The sequence below is a fragment of the Vitis vinifera genome, chromosome 2 (assembly GCF_030704535.1).
Source record: "Vitis vinifera cultivar Pinot Noir 40024 chromosome 2, ASM3070453v1".
NCBI lineage: Eukaryota > Viridiplantae > Streptophyta > Magnoliopsida > Vitales > Vitaceae > Vitis > Vitis vinifera.
The window spans coordinates 5313544-5334065 of NC_081806.1; the positions used below are offsets into that span (position 1 = coordinate 5313544).

General features: G+C 34.2%; 3 protein-coding genes across 4 annotated transcripts in view; 1 reads left to right on the forward strand and 2 right to left on the reverse strand.

The window, feature by feature from the left end:
* Nucleotides 1–17: 17 nt before the first annotated feature.
* LOC100265964 (bifunctional adenosine 5'-phosphosulfate phosphorylase/adenylylsulfatase HINT4) lies at nucleotides 18–2739 on the reverse strand. 2 transcript variants are annotated; one of them, XM_059733702.1, is made up of 7 exons: nucleotides 2562–2738; nucleotides 2433–2479; nucleotides 1622–1698; nucleotides 1435–1501; nucleotides 1276–1355; nucleotides 370–447; nucleotides 18–285 (listed from the first exon to the last, which is right to left on the reverse strand). In XM_059733702.1, the coding sequence occupies exons 1-7, from the start codon at nucleotides 2634–2636 to the stop codon at nucleotides 272–274; spliced, it is 438 nt and encodes a 145-aa protein (XP_059589685.1). In that variant the 5' UTR covers nucleotides 2637–2738; the 3' UTR covers nucleotides 18–271. The 2 variants fall into 2 exon arrangements, with proteins under 2 accessions (XP_059589685.1, XP_002266460.2); XM_002266424.5 differs by lacking the exon at nucleotides 1276–1355 and having other exon boundaries at nucleotides 2562–2739.
* A 1143-nt stretch (nucleotides 2740–3882) lies between these two features.
* Nucleotides 3883–12322, forward strand: LOC100243649 (protein arginine N-methyltransferase 1.6). The gene is made up of 14 exons (XM_010664191.3): nucleotides 3883–4305; nucleotides 4444–4678; nucleotides 5998–6123; nucleotides 6234–6398; nucleotides 6477–6595; nucleotides 6682–6785; nucleotides 7337–7608; nucleotides 9413–9649; nucleotides 10001–10074; nucleotides 10761–10854; nucleotides 10947–11096; nucleotides 11228–11302; nucleotides 11650–11746; nucleotides 11875–12322. The coding sequence occupies exons 1-14, from the start codon at nucleotides 3995–3997 to the stop codon at nucleotides 12030–12032; spliced, it is 2217 nt and encodes a 738-aa protein (XP_010662493.1). The 5' UTR covers nucleotides 3883–3994; the 3' UTR covers nucleotides 12033–12322.
* Nucleotides 12323–12411: 89 nt separating this feature from the next.
* LOC100259128 (chaperone protein dnaJ 13) overlaps nucleotides 12412–20522 on the reverse strand; it is a 28320-nt gene continuing 20209 nt past the window's right edge. Inside the window, exons 8-13 of the mRNA XM_002270030.4 lie at nucleotides 18764–18817; nucleotides 16833–16913; nucleotides 15981–16058; nucleotides 13709–13939; nucleotides 12907–13014; nucleotides 12412–12826 (exon numbers count right to left, since the gene is read on the reverse strand). Of these exons, the coding sequence (XP_002270066.1) occupies nucleotides 12770–12826; nucleotides 12907–13014; nucleotides 13709–13939; nucleotides 15981–16058; nucleotides 16833–16913; nucleotides 18764–18817 (609 nt within the window). The 3' untranslated portion in view covers nucleotides 12412–12769. The remainder of the gene's footprint in view (nucleotides 12827–12906; nucleotides 13015–13708; nucleotides 13940–15980; nucleotides 16059–16832; nucleotides 16914–18763; nucleotides 18818–20522) is intronic.

The following is a 20522-nucleotide window of genomic DNA, read 5'->3' on the forward strand; positions in this document are numbered from 1 at the left end:
CATGAAAGACAGAGAAATTCATCACATTATTATTATTATTATTATCATTATTATTATTTTGATAGGCTACAAAATTTATATAAACTTATTTGCAAAGTGAGAACCGTTTGTATGAGAACTTACAATTGAAAATCAATAAACAAAACAGAAGATAAACTAAATGACAGGTAATTGAATACGGTCACACTTTAGAGATCGGGGTATGGCTTTATCTTCTCCAACAACTTCTCAGCTTCAATGAATCCACCCAACGGTCCCAAAGACAAGTATTTTACACGTTTCCATCTGTTTAAGCTCTTTCAGAATTAAAGCCATGATAAAAACTAAAATATTCAAGCACATAACAACAGTCAACAACCAATGACCTACCTAGGTGTGAAAGGAAGTGCCAAACAATGGAGGTGCAGATGGTTAACACTGTTAAATGGAGGCCGATGAAAGCCAAAGCTGGCAAAAGGGACACAAGAAGATTAGATGAAATTTTTGTCAATAATTCCAAATTTATATACAAAACATTAATTTATAAAATAATAGAAATACATAAATAATAAATTAAAAAAAAAAAAAAAAAAAACTCAAGTTTTGCATTGTTATGTCCATAACTTAGTTTTAAATTTATTCCACATGCCTAATTTCATTCTAATATGTTTGGTTCCACAAAAGTACTAAGAAAGAAAATGTTAAAGAACATGATTTTTTCATATTTAGTTTTACAATGGAAAATACAAAAGAAATTAAATTAATTAGAAATTTGAGTTTTTACAATATTTTAATCTTTATATAAAAGAGTTAAAATAAAATGAATGAGTTTAAAATAGCATATAAAAATACTTTATTAACTTTGAATCTAATTTTCATTTTCCTTCACTTTTTCTTTCCTACTACTTTTTCTTTTTATTTTCCTTTCCTTGCATTTTTCTTCAAATTTTCCAAGAACCAAACATACCCTTTCTCTCTATTTTTCCGTAAATTTTTTTACCTTCATGTTAATTGACTTCATCCATTATATATATTTTACACTCATTACAGAGCAATGCCAATCAAATACCTAAAGGATCACTTCTGAAATGCATTTGAATGCATGCATGTTGGCAGTTACCCATTGAAAAATGAAAATGAAACTTAAAAACAAAACATCTCATACTTTGCACTTGCAAAACATATATATAAGCATAAAGAAACAAATAAAATAGGAACAAAGCATCCAGTTGAAGTGAATAAAGAGAACCACCAAGGATAGTCCCACTGTCTACCAAGATTGTTAATATTACATACTTTTCAATAATACATGGCTCTTGGACACTCCAACAGCTAATGGTGGTAACTGAAGTCTAGAGTAGCTTCTCTGGATCAATCTAAGGTTGCACATAGAAAAGCTGCAATTTGAGGGTATTGAAAATTAAGACACATTTCTTCATGTACAGAAACAAATACCTGTACTCCATGGAATGAGGTGCATCTCTGTGTAGTAGGGTTTGCCCCACATTTAACATGTGACCAACTAGAGAAGATATAGAAAATGAAGATTAGCCATAGGAAATAAAAGAAGAGCAAAAATCAAGGAGAACACTCTGAAGGGTTTGCACTACACATTAATCCCTTTCATTAAGATTTCTTTTACCTAACGAATAATCTTCAGCTCTCCTCTGGAGGTCTTTAACAGTTGCGATGTGCTCCACAGGAATTACCAAGTAATGCCTATCAAGTTGACCAACTCCAATTTGTCAGTTTACCAATGGAAAACCACATGGGTGAATTTTGACACCCCCTGGGAATCAAATGATACAAAGAAGGGAGCTATCAACACAAATGAATGAGTAGGGCAATGATGAAGGTGATGGCATTTCAAAAAGGAGACAGGATGGTATTTGTTCGAATGGCTTGTAACTGCACCTGAAAATTCTGCAACTCCATGGAACACTTAACCTTCCACCACATTAAATGAAATCATTTTGTCGTCCTTTAATTTGTTTTGAATTATATTTCACAAGTACCAATCCTGATTTGATCATATGCCCTATTTCAAATGAAATATACAATCTCGAAATCGCTATTTCAATAATAAAATAAAAAGAATTTGAGGTACAGGTTTTCATGCTTTTGATTATCTACGACATTTGACCATATGCCCTATTTCAAATGAAAATCTACAATCTCGAAATCCCTATTCATATAATAAAACAAAAAGAATTTTGAGGGACAGGTTTTCGTGCTTTTGATTATCTACGGCATTTGATCATATGCTTTATTTCAAATGAAATCTACAATCTCGAAATCCCTGTTTCAATAATAAAACAAAAAGAAATTGAGGGACGGGTTTCCAAGCTTTCGATTTTCTACAATGCAGAACCAAACAGAACGCACAAAAAATACGAGAATCAATATCCATAGGAAAAATTGAAACGAAATTAAGGGTGAGGAAAAAATAGAACCTGAAGGCGGAAGGGTTGATGTCTTGAAATGCAACCACCTTGTCATCCTGCACGCCCTAAGAGTCCATCAGAAAACAATCAAATATATAGAGAGGAATGGAGAAGGAGATACAGAGAGAAAGATCAGACGGAGTGGAGAAGAGTGGTGGAGGTGTAAGAGCGGGCAATTTGACAGAAGATGCAGGGCGAAGATGCTCCAGCCATTGCCCTAATTCCACGCGGCTGATTCCGAGTAACCGTTTTATTGCCCCCCTCACACCTTCACGACATATAAATCTTCCAAAATAAATACGACAAACTCAATATAAACCATGATGGATATTTAAATTCAATTTTATATTATAAAATGAAATATTAAAAATAATATTTTGCCATTTTCAAAAATGATACATTTTTTTTTATTAAATTTAAAATGCTTCATCAAATAACTTGTCACATATCAAGCTAAGCTAAGTCAAATTGAACTCGATAATCATTAAATAGATTGTAATTTTAATATTAAAATAATATTTTTTTAAATAAAATAATTTTAAATATTTTATTTTAAATGATTACCAAAAATATAAAATTATCATTATAATTTTCTTCATGAGTTTTTTGATATTATTTATATATTAATTAAATATAAATAATATAAATATTAAAAAAAATCATATATGTATCATCATTTTTTTTATTTTATATATTATAATTTTATTTTTAAATTGGACATATTATTATCAATGTTGTAATATTGTTGTTAAATAATATTTAATATGATTTAGTAACAAATATAAATTTATAAAATTCATATATTTTATGGACCTTCACCATATTATTATTAAATATAATAAATTGTATCATTGATTTATTAAATAAAAAATTAAAATATATATTATTACTTCTTCTATCATTTTCTTTTTAGATTTTTTTTTATAATATTTTCATTAAGTTTTCAACATTTATAGTATCATAAATATATTGTGTCAAAATATTTATCATAATTCTCAATATATTTTAGTATATTTGTAAAATCGAGTTATTATATTAAAAATTGATATTTTTATCATTGGTTTTAATCATATTTTTAATATTTTAATTTTAAAATTTTTTAAAAAATTAACGAGAAATAAAAATAAGAGAATTAGTTATAAAAAAAAATATACAATACTTAAAGAATAAATAAAAAATGAGAAAAAGATTAATTTACACCAAAAATTAATATTTTAGTTTTATTTATTTAGTTTTAAGTTATTAATTTTAATTGTATTTTTAATATTTTTATTCTAATCTATATCTAATGATAGTTTTTATTTGGTTTTAATGAAAAATAGACAAAAAGATAAAAGGTTTTAATAATCAATATTGGAGCAATAAAATAATAAATATAAAATTATTATTAATCATTTATTTGTTTATTTTATTAAGGAAAAACATTTTCTGTGTTTCTTAAAAACATATTTTGGCTTTCGTATGCCAAGGTTTCGAAACCAACAAGAGTCCTTCGCTTGCCGCGCGGCGCCGCTCCTCCACCCCCTAGCCATGTCTCGCTGCTCACTTCTCAATTCTCTTACCAAAATTCCATGGCTCTCCTCTTCAGGCATCCATTAACTCGCTCTATCCCTAACTCATTCACTCGCTTCAGACTCAGACCCAGACGAACAATGAGCTCCTCCTCCGCTCAGCGCCTCTTCCAGTTAAAGCTCGATCCACTCACCGGCAACTCGGAGTGGGTCGTCATCGACGAAGAAGACCAAGTTTCAGAGAACCCCTCCGAACCCCTTTTGTCTACGACGTCGTATCTTGACATGCTCAACGACTCTCGCAGGAACAGAGCCTTTCGCGAAGCCATTGACAAGACGGTTACCAAAAATTGCCGTGTTCTTGATATTGGGTACCTCTTATATACTTTGCATAATCCTGTGTGTGGTTTGTCTCATTAGATTATTGACATTGGAGACTCTGCCCTTCTGGGTAATTGAATCTGTGTGGTTTCTTTCTTATTGGTCGCAATTCAATTATTATTGTGCAGTGCTGGAACTGGCTTGTTATCAATGATGGCTGCAAGGGCAATGGGCTCTGGTGACTCAGTGGCGTGTCCTAGAACTGAGGGAATGGTAACAGCATGTGAGTCTTACCTTCCAATGGTGAAGTTGATGCGGAAGGTTCTGCACCTCAATGGTATGGGAAGGAAAATAAATGTTATTAACAAACGCTCTGATGAACTTAATATTGGCGTGGATATCACTTCACGGGCAGATGTGCTAGTGAGTATACTGTTTTTGGATTTGCAGCCCACATTAATTTTTGAGTTTGTTCTGCAATTTATCTGAGCATGTAAGAAAATTTATGCTGTGAATGAGACAGGTGACAAGCGATACTACCCACATAGTAGGAGCAATCGCAAGGGATGGGAGGGTTTGTAAAAACTGGAACTTTACTAGGAAAAATGTGTATTGCACAAAGAATGTAAAGCAAGGAGGGCAAAATTTTTCCTTATTGCTTTCATGTCATCTAAAACTGCTTCTTAAGAAATACAAAAAATGTAATATACTCTTTGCGCTCTTGATAATTGATATAAAGAAGTAAGAAACATGATTCAATCACCTAAAATAGAAAGAAACATGATTCAATCACCTAAGGTTGAGCACTTGTTCATACTCTCTTCCTATGTGTAACTTTGTATGAGAACCTCCTGTAACTAGCATTGGATCTGATTTATAATTTCACTAACTGTTATGCTTGGATTCTTGGGTCAGCATTCAGAATTGATACTGGAGTAGTCGATGTTCTCTAATCTTTTGCAACATGCTCTATTGCATTGGAAAAGGCCGTTTCAGAGAACATACTAATAATTGGTAAATGAGTTTACTTATAGAAGTAAAACTTATGGTAAACCAGAAAGCCCAATATCTAGTGCCAGTTTGGTCATTCTTGGGTGTGATAATGACCTGTAATGGCAACTGGCCTCATTTTAGATGATTGGCATGATGACTTTGCCTGCATAAACTTGACACTGACATTGCAACAGAAGCTAAGATGCTTAAATTCCATGCTTTGAGCTTGTGATAGGGGTCATTCTAATAAAACATATAAAACCAGCTGCATTCTACATAGTCTTGCTATCCATCGGTAACCTATCCTAGGCTAATGTAGTTGGGCCAGGAATATTTTGTTAAATCTTCCCCTTTGGTATGTTAACTGTAATTGGACTAGTTGCCATGGGCGTGTAATGCGTGTTGTCATGCATTTTAACTATGTGTCAACCTTAAGGATGCTGAAGAGGGGGAGGGGGAGGGGGAGGGGGTGGGGCAGGCACAAAATATAAGAAGTTTATTTCATTGGGGGCAAGATTCAATAAAAAGGACAAATTTAGCCTAGTTATTAATCCATGTCCCTACTTTTCAGGGTGACTCTCTGCCACTGATAGCACCAGAAGTCCACATTTTTGTCTGTTTTTGCATGCTAATTCTGATGTAGTGTTTTGCTTTGATCAGTTAATTTGGTGGTCAGGCATACTGCATACATCACTGGACGTCGATTCATTGTTTTCAAATTTATAAAGCACTTTGAAATCTTAATGCAGGTTAGTGAGATACTAGACTCAGAGTTGCTGGGGGAAGGGCTTATACCGACTTTACAACATGCACATGACATGCTATTAGTGGAAAATGCAAAAACCGTGCCATACCGAGCAACTACTTATGGCCAGGTGCTTGACCATGCATTTTTTGAAGTGTTTAGACATTTTCCCTCTCTCAAGGTTGAGAAAGAACTGGTCTAATTAATTTGAGACTCACTAGTGCATTTTTTCCCCTGCAGCTGGTTGAAAGCAAGTTTTTGTGGAAGCTGCATGATTTATATAATAATGAAGCGAAAGCTTTAGACAACGTTTGTCTTGTTCCAGCTGGCCAGGAGACTATTTTATCCATCAAGCAGCAACAATATGCTATGCACTGTGATGCAATAAAAGAAGAAATAAAACTGGTACTGGCATTACATACTTCTCTACAAAGTTAGAAAAGACAAGCTGTTTAGTTCCTACTCAATTTAATATTTATCCAGCTGTCAGAACCCTTCAAAATTTTTGAATTTGACTTTTCGAAACGGCCAGACAGTCATGAGGAAACTGAACTACACATAAAGGCAATTGACAATGGCAGTGTTCATGCTGTTGTCTCATGGTAAACATTTTTCTGCTGTAGTCATCATTTCATTTCATTATTTTTTTATAGGGACTCTTATGGCAGTATTTTCGGTTTTTGTTCAGGTGGATTCTACAGCTTGATTGTGAGGGGACGATCTTTTACTCCACTGCTCCAAAATGGATAAGTGTTCCATTCAACATAAACAAATCACAAACACCATTTTCCAGTGAGTAGTGGTGTATCATGTTCATGTAATCACTTACTTAAGGTGCTTCTGGAAGCAACTAAAAGAAAGAATGATTTCAAATGACCAGTAGAATGCCTTTTAATGGTTTACTTAAGATTTATTTTTAGTTCCAACACTGGAAAAGACAGGTGGGTGAAAATTGAATTCTAGTGCTATCGCAATAATGCAATGAAGCACAACTTTTTCCATCTGTGCAACAAAGGTTTTAACTTTTATCACACAACAGGGGGAACCTGTCTCTTATATGAATCACGTTGATGGCAAAGTTAAAACCAGTTCTTTAACTAGATCCTGATCTAGAAGTTTATTATAATGTTTTGCAATAAAAATCCACTTGGAAAGTAATTTCCCTTGATGTTGCTTCCAAACACATAACAATGGACAAATGCACTTGTATGTGAGTCTCAATTTTTGAGCCGCTCTTAGTAAATGTTGAACCAAGTAGAGATCATCTTTTGAGTTCCTTCATATAAACTATAGAGTTTTGTGCTCACATAATAATAGAATTTGTTGGTTTGATGTCTTATTAGGTGCTGGGGATTGGTGTGACCATTGGAAACAATGTGTTTGGTTCATTCCAGGGAAAGGTATATATGTGTCCAAACATGAAGAGGTGCATTTACATGCAATTCATACTGATATTAGCATCTCCTATAATCTCAAGACTCAATTGTCAAGAACAGAAATAGGACAGCATGATTTATTTGCTAGAGATTCTCAACTGATCCTATCACCAGAAAGAGTTGCAATTTATGGAGACAGTGAATGGAGGCTTTCCATGTTGACAGCCATTAAAAATACTGTAAGATCTCTCTTTCTCTCTCTCTCTCATGTACGTGTGCGCACGCACACATATGAACAATAGCCAGAAAATCCTGATGCAGAAAACTAAGCTTTAGCATGTTTTTTTTTTTTTTGGTAATTATGTAAAACTGCTTTCCACTTAAGATGTGCCCATGACAAAAAAACTCTTTTTGTGTTTGTTGGTCTGATATTCTTTCTTTGCTGCACTCAATCCTGGCTTGCTAATAAAATAATTATCAAATGTCTGACTATTATATGTCAGCCAACTTTGCAATCTGTCATTGGCTGCTTAATGTCCTTAAACTAGCTTGCCCACAAAAATGAATATATAAATATCATAACCTATTGGGTTATCACCTTTAGGCTTTGGCTCAAACTGTATGAAGTGGATGGTAAGAAAACAGACTATCTATCAAATTACTTATTGACTTCTCTGAAGGAAATAATTAGTTAGAGTTTCCCTTAAACCTATTCACCTAGAACATGTCCTAGTGAATAAAATAATGCATATGAATTAAGTAACCCACCATCAGAATCTTGTTTAGTATAACCTGGTACATAAACAGTTCAGTCCTTGAATATACTTGCTTTTATAGAATTCTGTCAGAAGATGGGTCTTGGTAGCATCTATTGAGACTTATCACAATGGATCAAGTGAACAAACACAATATTTATTATATGCACAGTTGTGTGAGGCTCTGACTGAGTTGGCTGACTGCATGTTCTGCCATTATAGCTACATATGAGCATGGGAGCTTACTTCTATTTGGGAATGAATTAGAGCTTTCTTTTGTCTATAATGAACTAGCTTGTTGCTGGAATATGAAAGTGTATGTGCTGGGTGGTGATTTCAAGTTACATTTTTGTGATGGGTGATTTTGTCGCAGAGACGTATTAAGTTTCCAAATGGAAGACTAGTTTTGGGTTCACAGTTTACAGTGATTGGATGATCTGATTCTGTTGAATTCCAAACGATAATTTTAGGTTCAAAGATGTGCATGGCATCTCTATTTTGTGATTGCACTTCTTTAGTCTCAAGTCCTAGAATTTGAAATTTTAGAGAAATAAATAGATAAATAAATAATGGGATTTGGGGCCCCTGCACTATTTTTCTGTTTCAATAAATTTATTTTTATGTGTTATACTGGTACTTGTTGCTGCTAGAATGCATAATAATTCCAAGCCAAGTCTGTTTTTGTTTTCTTTCTCCTTTTTTTTTTTCAAAAAAAGAAATTATGATTATTATTATTGTTATTATTATTATTATTTCCAAAGAAAGACCATTGGTTTTGTGTGCAATTATTCTTTCGATGTTCAATTTTTTAATGCCTCTTTTCATGTATTATAATTATTTAAGTAGAGCTATTCTTTTGTTGTTGTGTGGTCCTATGCTAGAGTTTTTGAAGGCTATTGAGATGTCTTGTAGTTGTGGACCCTTTCTATTTCCTTCAATACTGATATTTTGAATCATCATGTGCATCTTCTCTTCTTTGCCTTCTAAAGCAGGCAAGACAAATTTTGTTCTGCCATTTTGGAAATAAAATGGAAAATGAAGATATCTTAAAGTTGTATATACCCCTACTCATATCCTGTCTTGTATCCCTCTTACAACAGTTTTGAATCTTGTTCACTCACCTCATTGAGGAACTGCTGTTGGTCTCTTGCATTATATTGAAACTCAAAACTATCTGAACTCTATTTTTTTATTTTATTTTTGTAAAATACATAATTATTTATTTCACCCTCTTATTTTATTTGTCATGGCATTTTTAATTCATTAATATGAGCTGTTTTCCTTGCAGTTGCAGGGAAAAGTGATCTCCTTATGTGTTGTTACAGATGACAGTATTTTCCTGGCAATTCTCATTGCTCATCTTTCAAGAACATCACATGTAATATCATTATTTCCAGGGTTACGAGACAAGGGTACCCAATATTTGCAAGCTGTTGCTGATGTAAATGGTTTCTCCATGGATCGTGTAGAAGTTCTTCAGAACTGGAAAACATGCTTGACTACTCTAGATACTCGTCAGAAAAAGGTAATTCATCCCCGATTCAGCTTGTGTACCAGGATTTTGAACTTTTAAAATTCTATTTTCTTTTGCAATGTGAATTCGTGATGTTTTTCTTCAAAATTGTTCTGGTGGTGATATTTTCATTAAAAAGTTAAGTTGCAGGATATCCAATACCTAAAGTCTCTGGTGATATGCAGCTGCATAGTATTTTGAGCTGCAATTGCCCAACTGGTCAAATATTTTTTTTTTTTGATAAGTACCCAACGGTCAAATATTATTCCTCTTTTCCTTGAGTATTTTATATAAATATTTCAAGCTCCTGCCAACCAGCTACAAATTGAATTCAAGCAGTGTGTTTTCCTGTTCTTTCTTTAGGTTGACCTATTGATCGGAGAACCTTTCTATTATGGAAATGAAGGCATGCTTCCATGGCAGAACCTGCGGTTTTGGTAAATAGTACAATCATTACTCATTTTCAGGATTTCTTGATTTTAGCAATGAATTTCAATTTCAGTAGATTACTGAGTAATAGATGCATTCTCCTCAAGTATATCACTAGACCTCCATCTATTTCATCCTAGTCTATTGTCAGGTCATGATAGAAGTGTTGTGACAAAGCCGCATGAATGAGTAAATTGCCTATTAAAGTATTTGCTCACATCAGTTCACACACATGTGCTTTTTCATTTTTAGATCTCAGTACAAGTAAGATTAGTTCAAAATACCACTAGGAGATAGAACATCGTTTTCTAAGTGAGTTCAAGTAGGTTCTAAAGTTGGCTGGCACTGTGGGTTTCTTTTATCTAGTGCCTTCAAATATGTACTTTAGATATTTTAGTACTCGTGTTTTTTTTTTTTTTTTGATAAGTAAGCAAGAGGAAAAAAATATTAATTTAGTAGTCCTGTATTGTGAATTACTTTATCGTGACATGTTAAGAACCAGCTGCCTTGCTGAGAGTTTATTCGCATTATCATCATTGCTATTAACTTATATGATGATCATTGACCAGTGTTCTGTATAAGTGGTCCATTGTAGGTACAGATAGGCAGTATTACACTTAATTCTTGATTTGTATTGTGTGTTCAGGTCAGGCAATTTACCTAACTGCTTTTCTTGTTTTGAAATGGGTTAAAGGAAGGAACGGACTATGCTTAATTCTGTCCTATCTGAAGATGTAGTAATAATGCCTTGTAAAGGAATTCTGAGGGCTTGTGCCATGTCTCTCCCTGTAAGTGTTTTTGTATCCAATGGTTTGAACTTGGAACCAAGTATGTGACTATTCCATGTTATATTTTAGGCATTGCAAATCTTTTTATGCAGGATCTTTGGAACAGTCGCAGATGCCTAAACAAGATTGAGGGTTTGGACCATTCAGTTGTAAATGCCACCTTAGGGGCATGTGGTGATTTGCCTGAAGCTCAAGAAGGTCCTTGTCTGCCTTATTTTGTCTGGCAGTGTGGGGAGATTAAGGTATCTAATTTACATGGTATTATGTTTTTTAAAAGACAAGGTGCCTTTAGGGTAGAAGAAAACAAAATTAGATTTTGTCATGGATGGCTTCTATCACCTTCAGTAATACAACTGCATTGGACCCGTTTCAGGAACTCAGTGAAATTCTCACAGTCATGGAATTTGATTTCTCCAAACCAATAAATCCTTGTTCTGGGAAAGCCATGGTATGTGCATACTGAGGAAATTGGCAATGATATTTGGATATGCTTGTTGTAATTTGGCTATTTGGTGATACTGATTGCATTTAGATGTGAAATCTGGGAAACTAGGAGGATGTAGAGGCTATGAATCTGCTAAATTTATTCTCCCTTTCCTTTATTTATAGACAAGTTTAACCCTTCTTTTTATTTTCCCTTTCCTTTGTTTATCAGCATCTACATTCTTCTCTAGTCTTAGATATAGATGATGCAAACTCGAGGATCTATTTGCATATTCATTCTCAGTGTCTCTAGAATCAACATAACTATCTCTGTAGTTCTATCACTAATAATAATGCTACTTCCACCTGCAGGTTGAATTTACTGAGACTGGGATATGCCATGGATTCGTGCTTTGGATTGATTGGGTGATGGATGCCGAGAACTGCACTGTATTACCTACTGGGCCAGGTATGCCTTAATTTTATGCTAAGGTGCATTTGCAAAAGAATTTTCTTTCCCGTCCTTAAGGATCAGTGTAGAGACCTGCAAAGAGGTTTGTTTCTTGTTTTAACTCACCTTGTTCTATATGGGTTCAGTCCACAGATATTGGAAGCAAGGAGTGAAGCTTCTTTCCAAGCCCATATCAGTCGGATTCCATGGCTCAGAAAGTACTAGTGGATGTTTTTCCACAGAAATTGAAGCATCCTTTGATCCATCCAGTGGGGAACTCATTGTTAAACATACTCTGTCATAATATGCATCAAGCTTCTAGTGCCCAAGCTGATCGTGTTACTTGTACACACCACAATTACCTCGGCTGCTACCCATCGCTGCAGCGCTGCAGCTGTGCTCTGATGAGCAATCTCATGTGTGCTCAAGTGATTAATGAGATTATTCTGCTTCCGCATAAAGTGGGGTTCAATCTTTCTAATTCAAATTCATCCTGTTTTATTGGGCAGCTTCATTTGATGACTTTTGGTGATTTTGTCAACTTCTGATTTAACAATACTCATGGGAGAATGAGATTTCCTTGGATTCTTTTGATGTGTGTTTTCATTTTCTTCAATGACCTCATTGACTGCTTATAGTTATTAGTAACATATTGGGGCTTTAAAATCATACTCAGCAATGCATTCCTTAAAATGTGGATTTCTATTGTGCCTGTTTTATAGAGGCAAATGAGAAACTGAAATCAGCCCCCCAATTGTAGAACATCTGACAATGTAATTGGGACTACAATGGTTCTATGGACACAGCTTTAATAAAACCTTTTATCACAGTAAGCTGCACCATAAATGCGATTAACCCTCTTATTCAATACACCGTCCCAAAAATGAAAATGACATTAAAAAGTGAAACTATGAGCCATGATACCTCAAGGGCATGGCATAGCATGCAAAATTGCAGGAGGTGACCAAAGAAGAAGTTTTAGTAATAGCTTTTAATCTCAACTGGGACCTGTTCCAAGAACATAAGCATCTTGGATGACTTTCAGGCTCTATGTGATCTCTGGGGTATTAGCAACTCCTCATAATCATCAACTATCACCTGTTTGAAATTAGGCAATACAAGATTTAAACTACCATCCGAATGTTCATGTAGGAAAACAAAAGAGGAAATTGCAATACCTCATATCTATCGCCACCATAAGTGTACTCCACATACAACTGCTTGGGTTCTCCTGGACATGGATCACAGAAGCCCATAATGCCCGATTTCTTTACACCCTCGTGAAGCTGCAACAACAGAGAAGTAAATACATTGCCTTGCATTATGGGTTGCAATGAATGGCGAGTTCACTTTTACACTTGGCCTGAGTTTAGTTTGACATAAAGGTTCAGCTCTACAACAATCTACAGAGTGATAAAAATATAACTGCCATCAACAGCATACTAGAATTTCCTTTTTAGACCAACCTGAGAGCTATTGCTATTTATTAAATTCAAGGGTCCATTATCTAAAATATTTAGGAAGATTGTAAGTATGTAAAACATATAAGAGTAACATGGTAATTACAAGCCGTATTGAAGGTGATTGATTACATAATGTATACATCTTAGGATATATTTTTTAGAAAATGGCTAAGTAATCTCTTGAAGCTGTTAAGCATTTAAAACGGGATTTGGGATAACAGGAACCCCCTAACAAAATTTTTCACCTTTCATTTGTTTTTTCCTCCCGTCTTTTTTTTTTCTTGTACAGCATCTCACATGTCTACATGCTAATGCAGATAGCAAATATATGTGATTACATGCACATGCAGGCTTTTAAAAAATTCTGTGAACAGCCGAAGCTTGTGACTGAATCAAACAAAGCCTTTGCTTATAAAGCTATGAAGCATGAAATAATCAATTTATTTAATGGGCATATATATATATATATATATATATATACATACTCAGTCCAAAAGAGAACATGAAAGAAACATACCTTGAGTTGCCCAGAATCATTAACCAAAAAATTTAAGGGCAAAGTGACATCAACAACTTGTGAAGCTAATTGATCATCTCCTTCTCCTGGTTCATTCAAAGCTTTCCGATTACCATAAACTGCTTTGGTAATGACAAGTCCACCTGTTTCTAACTGTCTATTTCTCTTCCTATTGGCTACATTTTGTAACAACTGTTGGGCTTTCTCAGCTGCCGCCCTTGCCTCTTGAACCTGCAAAAACATATATAAAATGTGAAAACCATAGGCCTTTTGGATGAGAATAACACACATGAACTACACATCTGAAAACCCATTGGGGAAAAAAAGGAACGTACAATACATGACCAGGGCCCTCCCTTACTCAAATTTTCTGACATTCAGTCGGCATCCAAAATCATCAGATCAAAGAATTGTTTGTTAAATCAGAAATACTGCTCCAGATTTTCATTATATCATACATAAACTGTTATAACCAAGGGGCCAGGAACAAGATTGCTTTTGAAGATGGTGTGCTGTCCTTGCAAAATCTGAAAGCATTTTTTGTATATTTACTGTGGTCGGAGTCTAAATTGTTTATAAAAGATGGTCTGTCAACGCTAATTGATTTCATTGATTGGGTGGATTCCCGTTGAGGAAAGGATTGTTTTTTGTACATTTTGTTTGGACAGTTTTTTGTTTCAACTGTTAGGGGGTGAGTCTCTCTTTCTTGTATTTCTTAAGTCAATATTTTAGCGTCTTACTGTAATACAATACTTTCACTTATCAAAAAAAAAGGGGGCCAGATATACTTGCATGCAATCCATATAGAACCCAAGTATACTATTACAAGAACAATATACTAATATATTGACATGTCATGTATATATATAGTACACAATTATTGAAGCCTGGTGCATGTGGAGAGCTCCAAATAGGAGAAATTTTAGGGGATCAATCTTCTGATGCGGAAGATGAAAGTTTCTCTCTTTTCTCTCTTTCTTCATTTTTTTTTTCTCTGGATATATGGATGGCTGCAACTATGGGAATAGGAGGTGTTCTTCCATAGGCTCTTGACAGTCTGGGCTATCAGTGAGCTATAAGGGGGTTGTCCTTTTTCATCTTTTCCTTGCTCTGTTTTGTAATGCATCTACTCCACATGTGGTAAAAAATTTTACTACCCAAAAAGAAGAAATTTTTCTCAGCTGTTGAGATTCATATGCTCTCATAAAACTATCATTTTTTTACTAATATTATTGCATTTCCACATTTCTATAGTTCATTTTTCCAATTCCATACATCATCTATTTTTTGTTTCCACAAGTGGTAACCATCTGCAGATGTGGCAAGTGAGGGAGATAATATATTGCATCCAAGTGGCAACCATGCTTTAAACTTGATTTGTTAAGGCAAATAGCATATCATCAGCTATCTCATGTTGCCAAACAGATAAAGCTAATCATGTTCAACCCATCCATGAAATTGCATCTTAGCTGAGGGAGGAAGTCCTGAAAACTACTCGTCTAAAATCCTTCCGTCAATATAGACATTCTTGTTTTCAGGAACAGGGGGAACTTTATCAAGGAGCATGATTATGGAATTATGTAATATATGAAAAGTATTCAGCAACTTAAAAAAAAAAAAAGAGTCAAAGAGTCCTAATTACGAACTATTCTAATTAACAATCTAACAGCATTTGAAAATAAAAGCTATGTGAAGGAAGCTTATTGATAATAAAGGTATAGGCCTTCTTTAGGATGTTTTGTTTGCTTCTGATTTGAGCAAAAATTTGAAGCTGAAGCTTAAGTCATCATTTTGATGGGGTAATCTTGAGATTATGAAAGTTCCTCTAAACATGACATATCTTCCCAAGCTAAGGGCCTCACACAGTTTTGCTAAAATTATCCAAACAGAAGAAGCTCTCATTGAGCTTAAACTGTTTCTATTTCCAAGAAATCAACCCAAGCAGGTCTATAATAGTAGATTCATTTTAACACATTCTGATGCCAAAGATGATATTTGTGCTTAAATACGTGATACACCCTACTAATTGAATCATCAAATAACCATTGTATCTTCTATAAGTGGTTTCTTTTTTCCCTGACAGACCATCTTCTAGATGTGTCTGCATGCAAGCAATTGCCCCACAGGGAAAACTGTCTAGAATTATGAGACAGGCAAATTATTATATTCCTTCAACAGATTTTTTTTCCTTTTTTTTCATTAAAAAAAAAAAATACAACAGACATCAATCACAGACGATCCACAACCATGGCAAACATAGGCACGTCAATACCTGCACCGAAGTTTTCTCTATATTCTCTAATTTCTTCTGCTTTTCCCGCCTAAGGTAGTATGGTTTGACAATAAATTTCTGCAAGCATCGATACAGAATCAGATAAAAACGCAAAAAAAAAACTGTACTAGAAAGAAAATCAACTCAAATGCCTAATCCAAATTCAATCAAGTAATACTTTTATGTCATGCAAAATAAAAAGCAATTAAAAAAATTATCAGTTATGTCATTGACTAAATTTGACTTCAGAAGTTCAGAGCTACACTAGGACCTTGAATTTACACACCTTCATAGAAAATTGTGACTTCGGTACATGATAAGGCAGTGCTAAATGAGGAATATAGAGATGAAAACAACATGGCAGTGCCAGATGTAGGATTATCAGGCACCCAAAATTGCAGGATTTTTTTCCTCAAACATTCTTCCCATCACATGGAAATAAGGCTAGACATGAGGAAAATCTCCTTGGAACGGAAAATAATAATAACAATAATAAATAAAAAAAAGATAGAATAGAATCTTCCATTTCACCCACTTTCAGGGTAAATTTGATACAAATATTAAGGTATTTTCTGCACATTAATGCTTCCTCCTAATAGCATCATATCATGTACAACATAGCTGACAAATCATAACAAAGATGGAATCCGCACTACCCACAAGTAATGTTCGACAATCGATCTCAGCTTCAACTGAGTACAAATATATTTTCATAAGAATTAGCAACAAATAAATCCTTTCAGTAAGATCCTATTAATAGTCTTATTTTATATGACAAGGAGTCTTCTAACAAAAAGAGTTATGAGATTTTGAAATTAATAAACAGAATCAGAATTCAGCATCAGTGATGACCTTGAGTAAAAAGTAAATTGATGTTGGAATCATAAAAGCTCCAGTTGCAAACACAGTATCCAATTGCCTGGAAAGCAGAATCTGCAAATAACAGTCAATGAGCAATATAATAAAACAACAGAGGCATAACCCAAAGCAAAATTAACAGGATTGAGTTCTATATTATATTCCTCCAACAGCTCTACCAAACTACATTCATATAATCATCTGACTGAAACTTAGAGAAGACAAAAATGTTTTGATTTGAATTTTCTAAATTTAATATGAATTTTCTAATTGAAATGGTTCTCATATTTCTTTTTCTCTTTTTTCCCCTGAAATTTAATTTTGGTGCAATGTTTTTCTTTTATTATTATTTTTTTTCTTTTTCTGATAGAAAAAAAAAAACCGTCCTGATACTAAAGGTTAAACATCTGCTTAAATCCAGACATTAACCTATCAAATTGATGCCATGAGTTCAATTGTTCAGAGTCCATTACCAAAGACCCATTTGGCAAGCTTTTTAGCCATCTGAAAGTAGTTTAAAGCATGTTAGTTACACTTTAAAGCATTTTAAGGTAGAAAACACTTGGGGTTTAGAAGCTTTTCTTTGTGAAGGTGAGGGCAAGATACTTCTGCAGAAGATGAAGCAGACCTTAAGGTTTTTTAATATATTGAATAGCAACCTTTTCTCTATTGAAAAAGGCATTTCAGTAGAAGTTACCTTGTGCCAGAAGGGCCTTAAATAGAATTACATAATTGCTTCAATGATGTTACATTCTTTTTTAGTCCTTTCTTGGTGATGAATTTTTATTTTTTTCAGAGCTTTTGTTTCATAGATGCATAATCTCCAGAAGGTTTTCTGAGTTACATCTCATGTTTTCATCCACCTTGTTTTTCATTGTTAAGAAGATTTTATCCTAAGAAAAGATCATATATATGACTTCCACGACACAAGGAACTTGATATAAATTTTATAATAATAGCCCTTGAGGCTTGGCTCAAGTAGCAAAGGGTTGGGATAGGTTTATGGAAGTTTCCAGGCTCAAGTCCCAATGGGGACAAAAAAGAAAACAAAGAAAAAATTTACCTATATAGTATATATATGCATATGTGGATTTATATCACAAGTTATATTATGCTCTAATGAAAAACGACAAATTGTTGACCACATGGCATTAAAAACTACAATAGAACTCGGGAATTAAGTTGAGGGGTTGAAGAATAGCTTCAACCAAATGAAGAATGGATTTCTAACACAGAGGAGACTGTGTGTGGAGTGCCATCACATTTTTCTCCATAAAGATGTTGCTGTATCTGGGTGGAACCACTTCCTCAGCATAGTGAACATAGATGGACTCCTCCATAGGGCATATCTACTTTCTTCTGTCGATGTTTCTCTCTGTTATGAAGGATTGCATGGAGTGGATAGTGGAGGTGCTCTCTTTAGATTCCACTAGGTTTGTTTGGTTGAACTGAAATAAGCACTTCTTTGAGAACCTCTTTGATTCAGAAAATATTATCATCAGGGAAGTTAGTGAGTCTGTTTCTTTTTGGGCCTCAAATCCCCCTAGTATGTTAAACGCATTCTTATGATTCCTATTCTAAGGGATTGAAGACCATTTCAATTACTTTCCTCATTGCTCCCATGCTTTGTGAGCACTGCACAGGTTATGTTTTGTATAACTAAGATCATAACTTATGTTTGGGTCACTTGAGCATAAGAGGGCCTCCCAATGGATGCTTCCAATTTGATTATTTTCATAGTTTACCAAACCTTTTGGAATGAAGAAAGCAAACATAATGGAATTTTGAGCTCCCTTGGTGGACTGATAGAATTATGAAAGAAAAGCTTCCCAAAGTCATCAATCAGGAGAAAATTTATGTACTATATTAGGTACGCCTAAAATAAATGAAATTCCATGAAAGTGAAAGGATAACATTACACTTACAGGAATAATTAGCTTTTGACCTCCACGATGAAATTCAATTTTCCAATAAATGCCCTACCAACAAATGAAGAATATGAGATGTAAACACATATTACTAACAGGGGAAGAAAATTACCAAGTACCGAATAGCCAATCAGTCTAATCCTTATGTAAAGTGAAGATGTGCTCATATGGATTTCAAAAAAGAAAAATTGAAAAGGAGCTATAATTGCAAATATATAAAAAGGAAAATGTGGAGGGAACACTAAATCAAACCACAATATGGAATTCCTAAATTAGAGAATCAATTTTAAATTAAATAGTTCAAATGTAGATTAACAATAGTTTCAATATAAAGCACCATGAAGTAGTATATTGTTTACTTGAGATTCTTTGAGTGGAACTATTATAACCTAGTATGAGATTATTATAAGGATTGTTTGATAGCTAGGTTAAAAGTAGTTTTTTTTTTTTTTTTCTGATAAGTCAAGAGAGTATTATATGAAAGAAGCCAAAAGAAGTGCACCAAAGTACACAAAAAGTATACAAGAATCACACAAAGGCACAACCAAAAGAATAGAAGGCTACAAAAAACTACGCCCACCCTCAATAAGAACCCAACCAATCAACACAGTCAATCAAAGAGAAAGGCCATCATCTATAAACATCTTAGTCCATGACCAAAGATTACAAAGAAAAGTGTATTTCAGCCTTTAGTTAGAATTCTCCTCGATTTCAAACGATTTTCTGTTCCTTTCCTTTCAAAGCATCCAAAAAATGCATAAGGGATCCACTTGCCATGCCTTTTTTCTTTCATTTCCCACAAAAAGGTCATGCCATCTTAAGAGGGTTTCTCAAACCGAAAAAGATAACACCCATGAGACACCAAAAAGGGAAAACAACAACAACAATAAAACCCTTGTCTTGACATATAGAATAAGGATGTTGCCAATGGATTCTTCTTGGTTTTGACAAAGAAAACTTTTGTTTGCCAAAGAGCACCCTCTTCTTTGAAGTTGATCCAAAGTTAATATTTTTCCCCACGTGGCCTCCTAAGAAAAGAAACTAGCCTTTGGCGGTACTCATGAATTCCATGTAACACCTATCGGGAAGATATTGAATTTCTCGACTCCAAGATAATGTAAAGGGCTTTGAAAGAAAACTTACCACTCTTAACTCTATCCAATTATCCTATCTTCTTCTATCCTATTCACCCTCCTCCCTTGCAGACTAATGAAAACCAGGTTCCAACAACAGTACCTGCTAGATGGATTAAAAAAGTCTATGACATGGGCTTACCTAGGATGAAAGACATTAGGTAGGTAAGGAAACTCAAGTTTAAGAGTTTGATCTTCACACCATAAATGTTCCCATAAACAAACTCTGGAACTATCTCCTACAAGTTTGATTGCTAGAATCCTAGAATTCCTAGGAAATACCTTTCGAAGGGCTTCCCTGAAACTCTCTAATAGCCAAGTTAGCACCCAAACCCTTTTCCCAGCCTTTTTGCCACAAGATGTCCACCATTTTATACTCCCTTGTTTTCATTAAAAAATTTTATTTATTATAATTAAAATGAAGAGGACCACATTTATAACTAATAAAGTTTCTCCATAAATAAGGAAGTTGTATTAAGTTCACTAACACTTTGCCCATGCATATATAATGCAATACCATCTTCAATCTAAACTCAACAAATTTAATTGCATTAATCATAGTGTCATGCTATGAAGTGTACACGAAGTTGACACTCTAACCCTTAGTCGAATTCAGAAAATCA

What these genes read in the sequence shown, in the direction of transcription:
- LOC100265964 (XM_002266424.5), bottom strand. Translation starts at nt 2,636, where the DNA reads ATGGCTGGAGCATCTTCGCCCTGCATCTTCTGTCAAATTGCCCGCTCT. An exon ending in CCACCACTCTTCTCCACTCC is followed by an intron (nt 2,480 to 2,561) that starts GTCTGATCTTTC and finishes TAGGGCGTGCAG; the next exon opens with GATGACAAGGTGGTTGCATT. An exon ending in AGCTGAAGATTATTCGTTAG is followed by an intron (nt 1,502 to 1,621) that starts GTAAAAGAAATC and finishes TATCTTCTCTAG; the next exon opens with TTGGTCACATGTTAAATGTG.
- LOC100243649 (XM_010664191.3), top strand. Translation starts at nt 3,995, where the DNA reads ATGGCTCTCCTCTTCAGGCATCCATTAACTCGCTCTATCCCTAACTCA. An exon ending in TAAAAGAAGAAATAAAACTG is followed by an intron (nt 6,399 to 6,476) that starts GTACTGGCATTA and finishes ATATTTATCCAG; the next exon opens with CTGTCAGAACCCTTCAAAAT. An exon ending in TGGCAGAACCTGCGGTTTTG is followed by an intron (nt 10,075 to 10,760) that starts GTAAATAGTACA and finishes AATGGGTTAAAG; the next exon opens with GAAGGAACGGACTATGCTTA.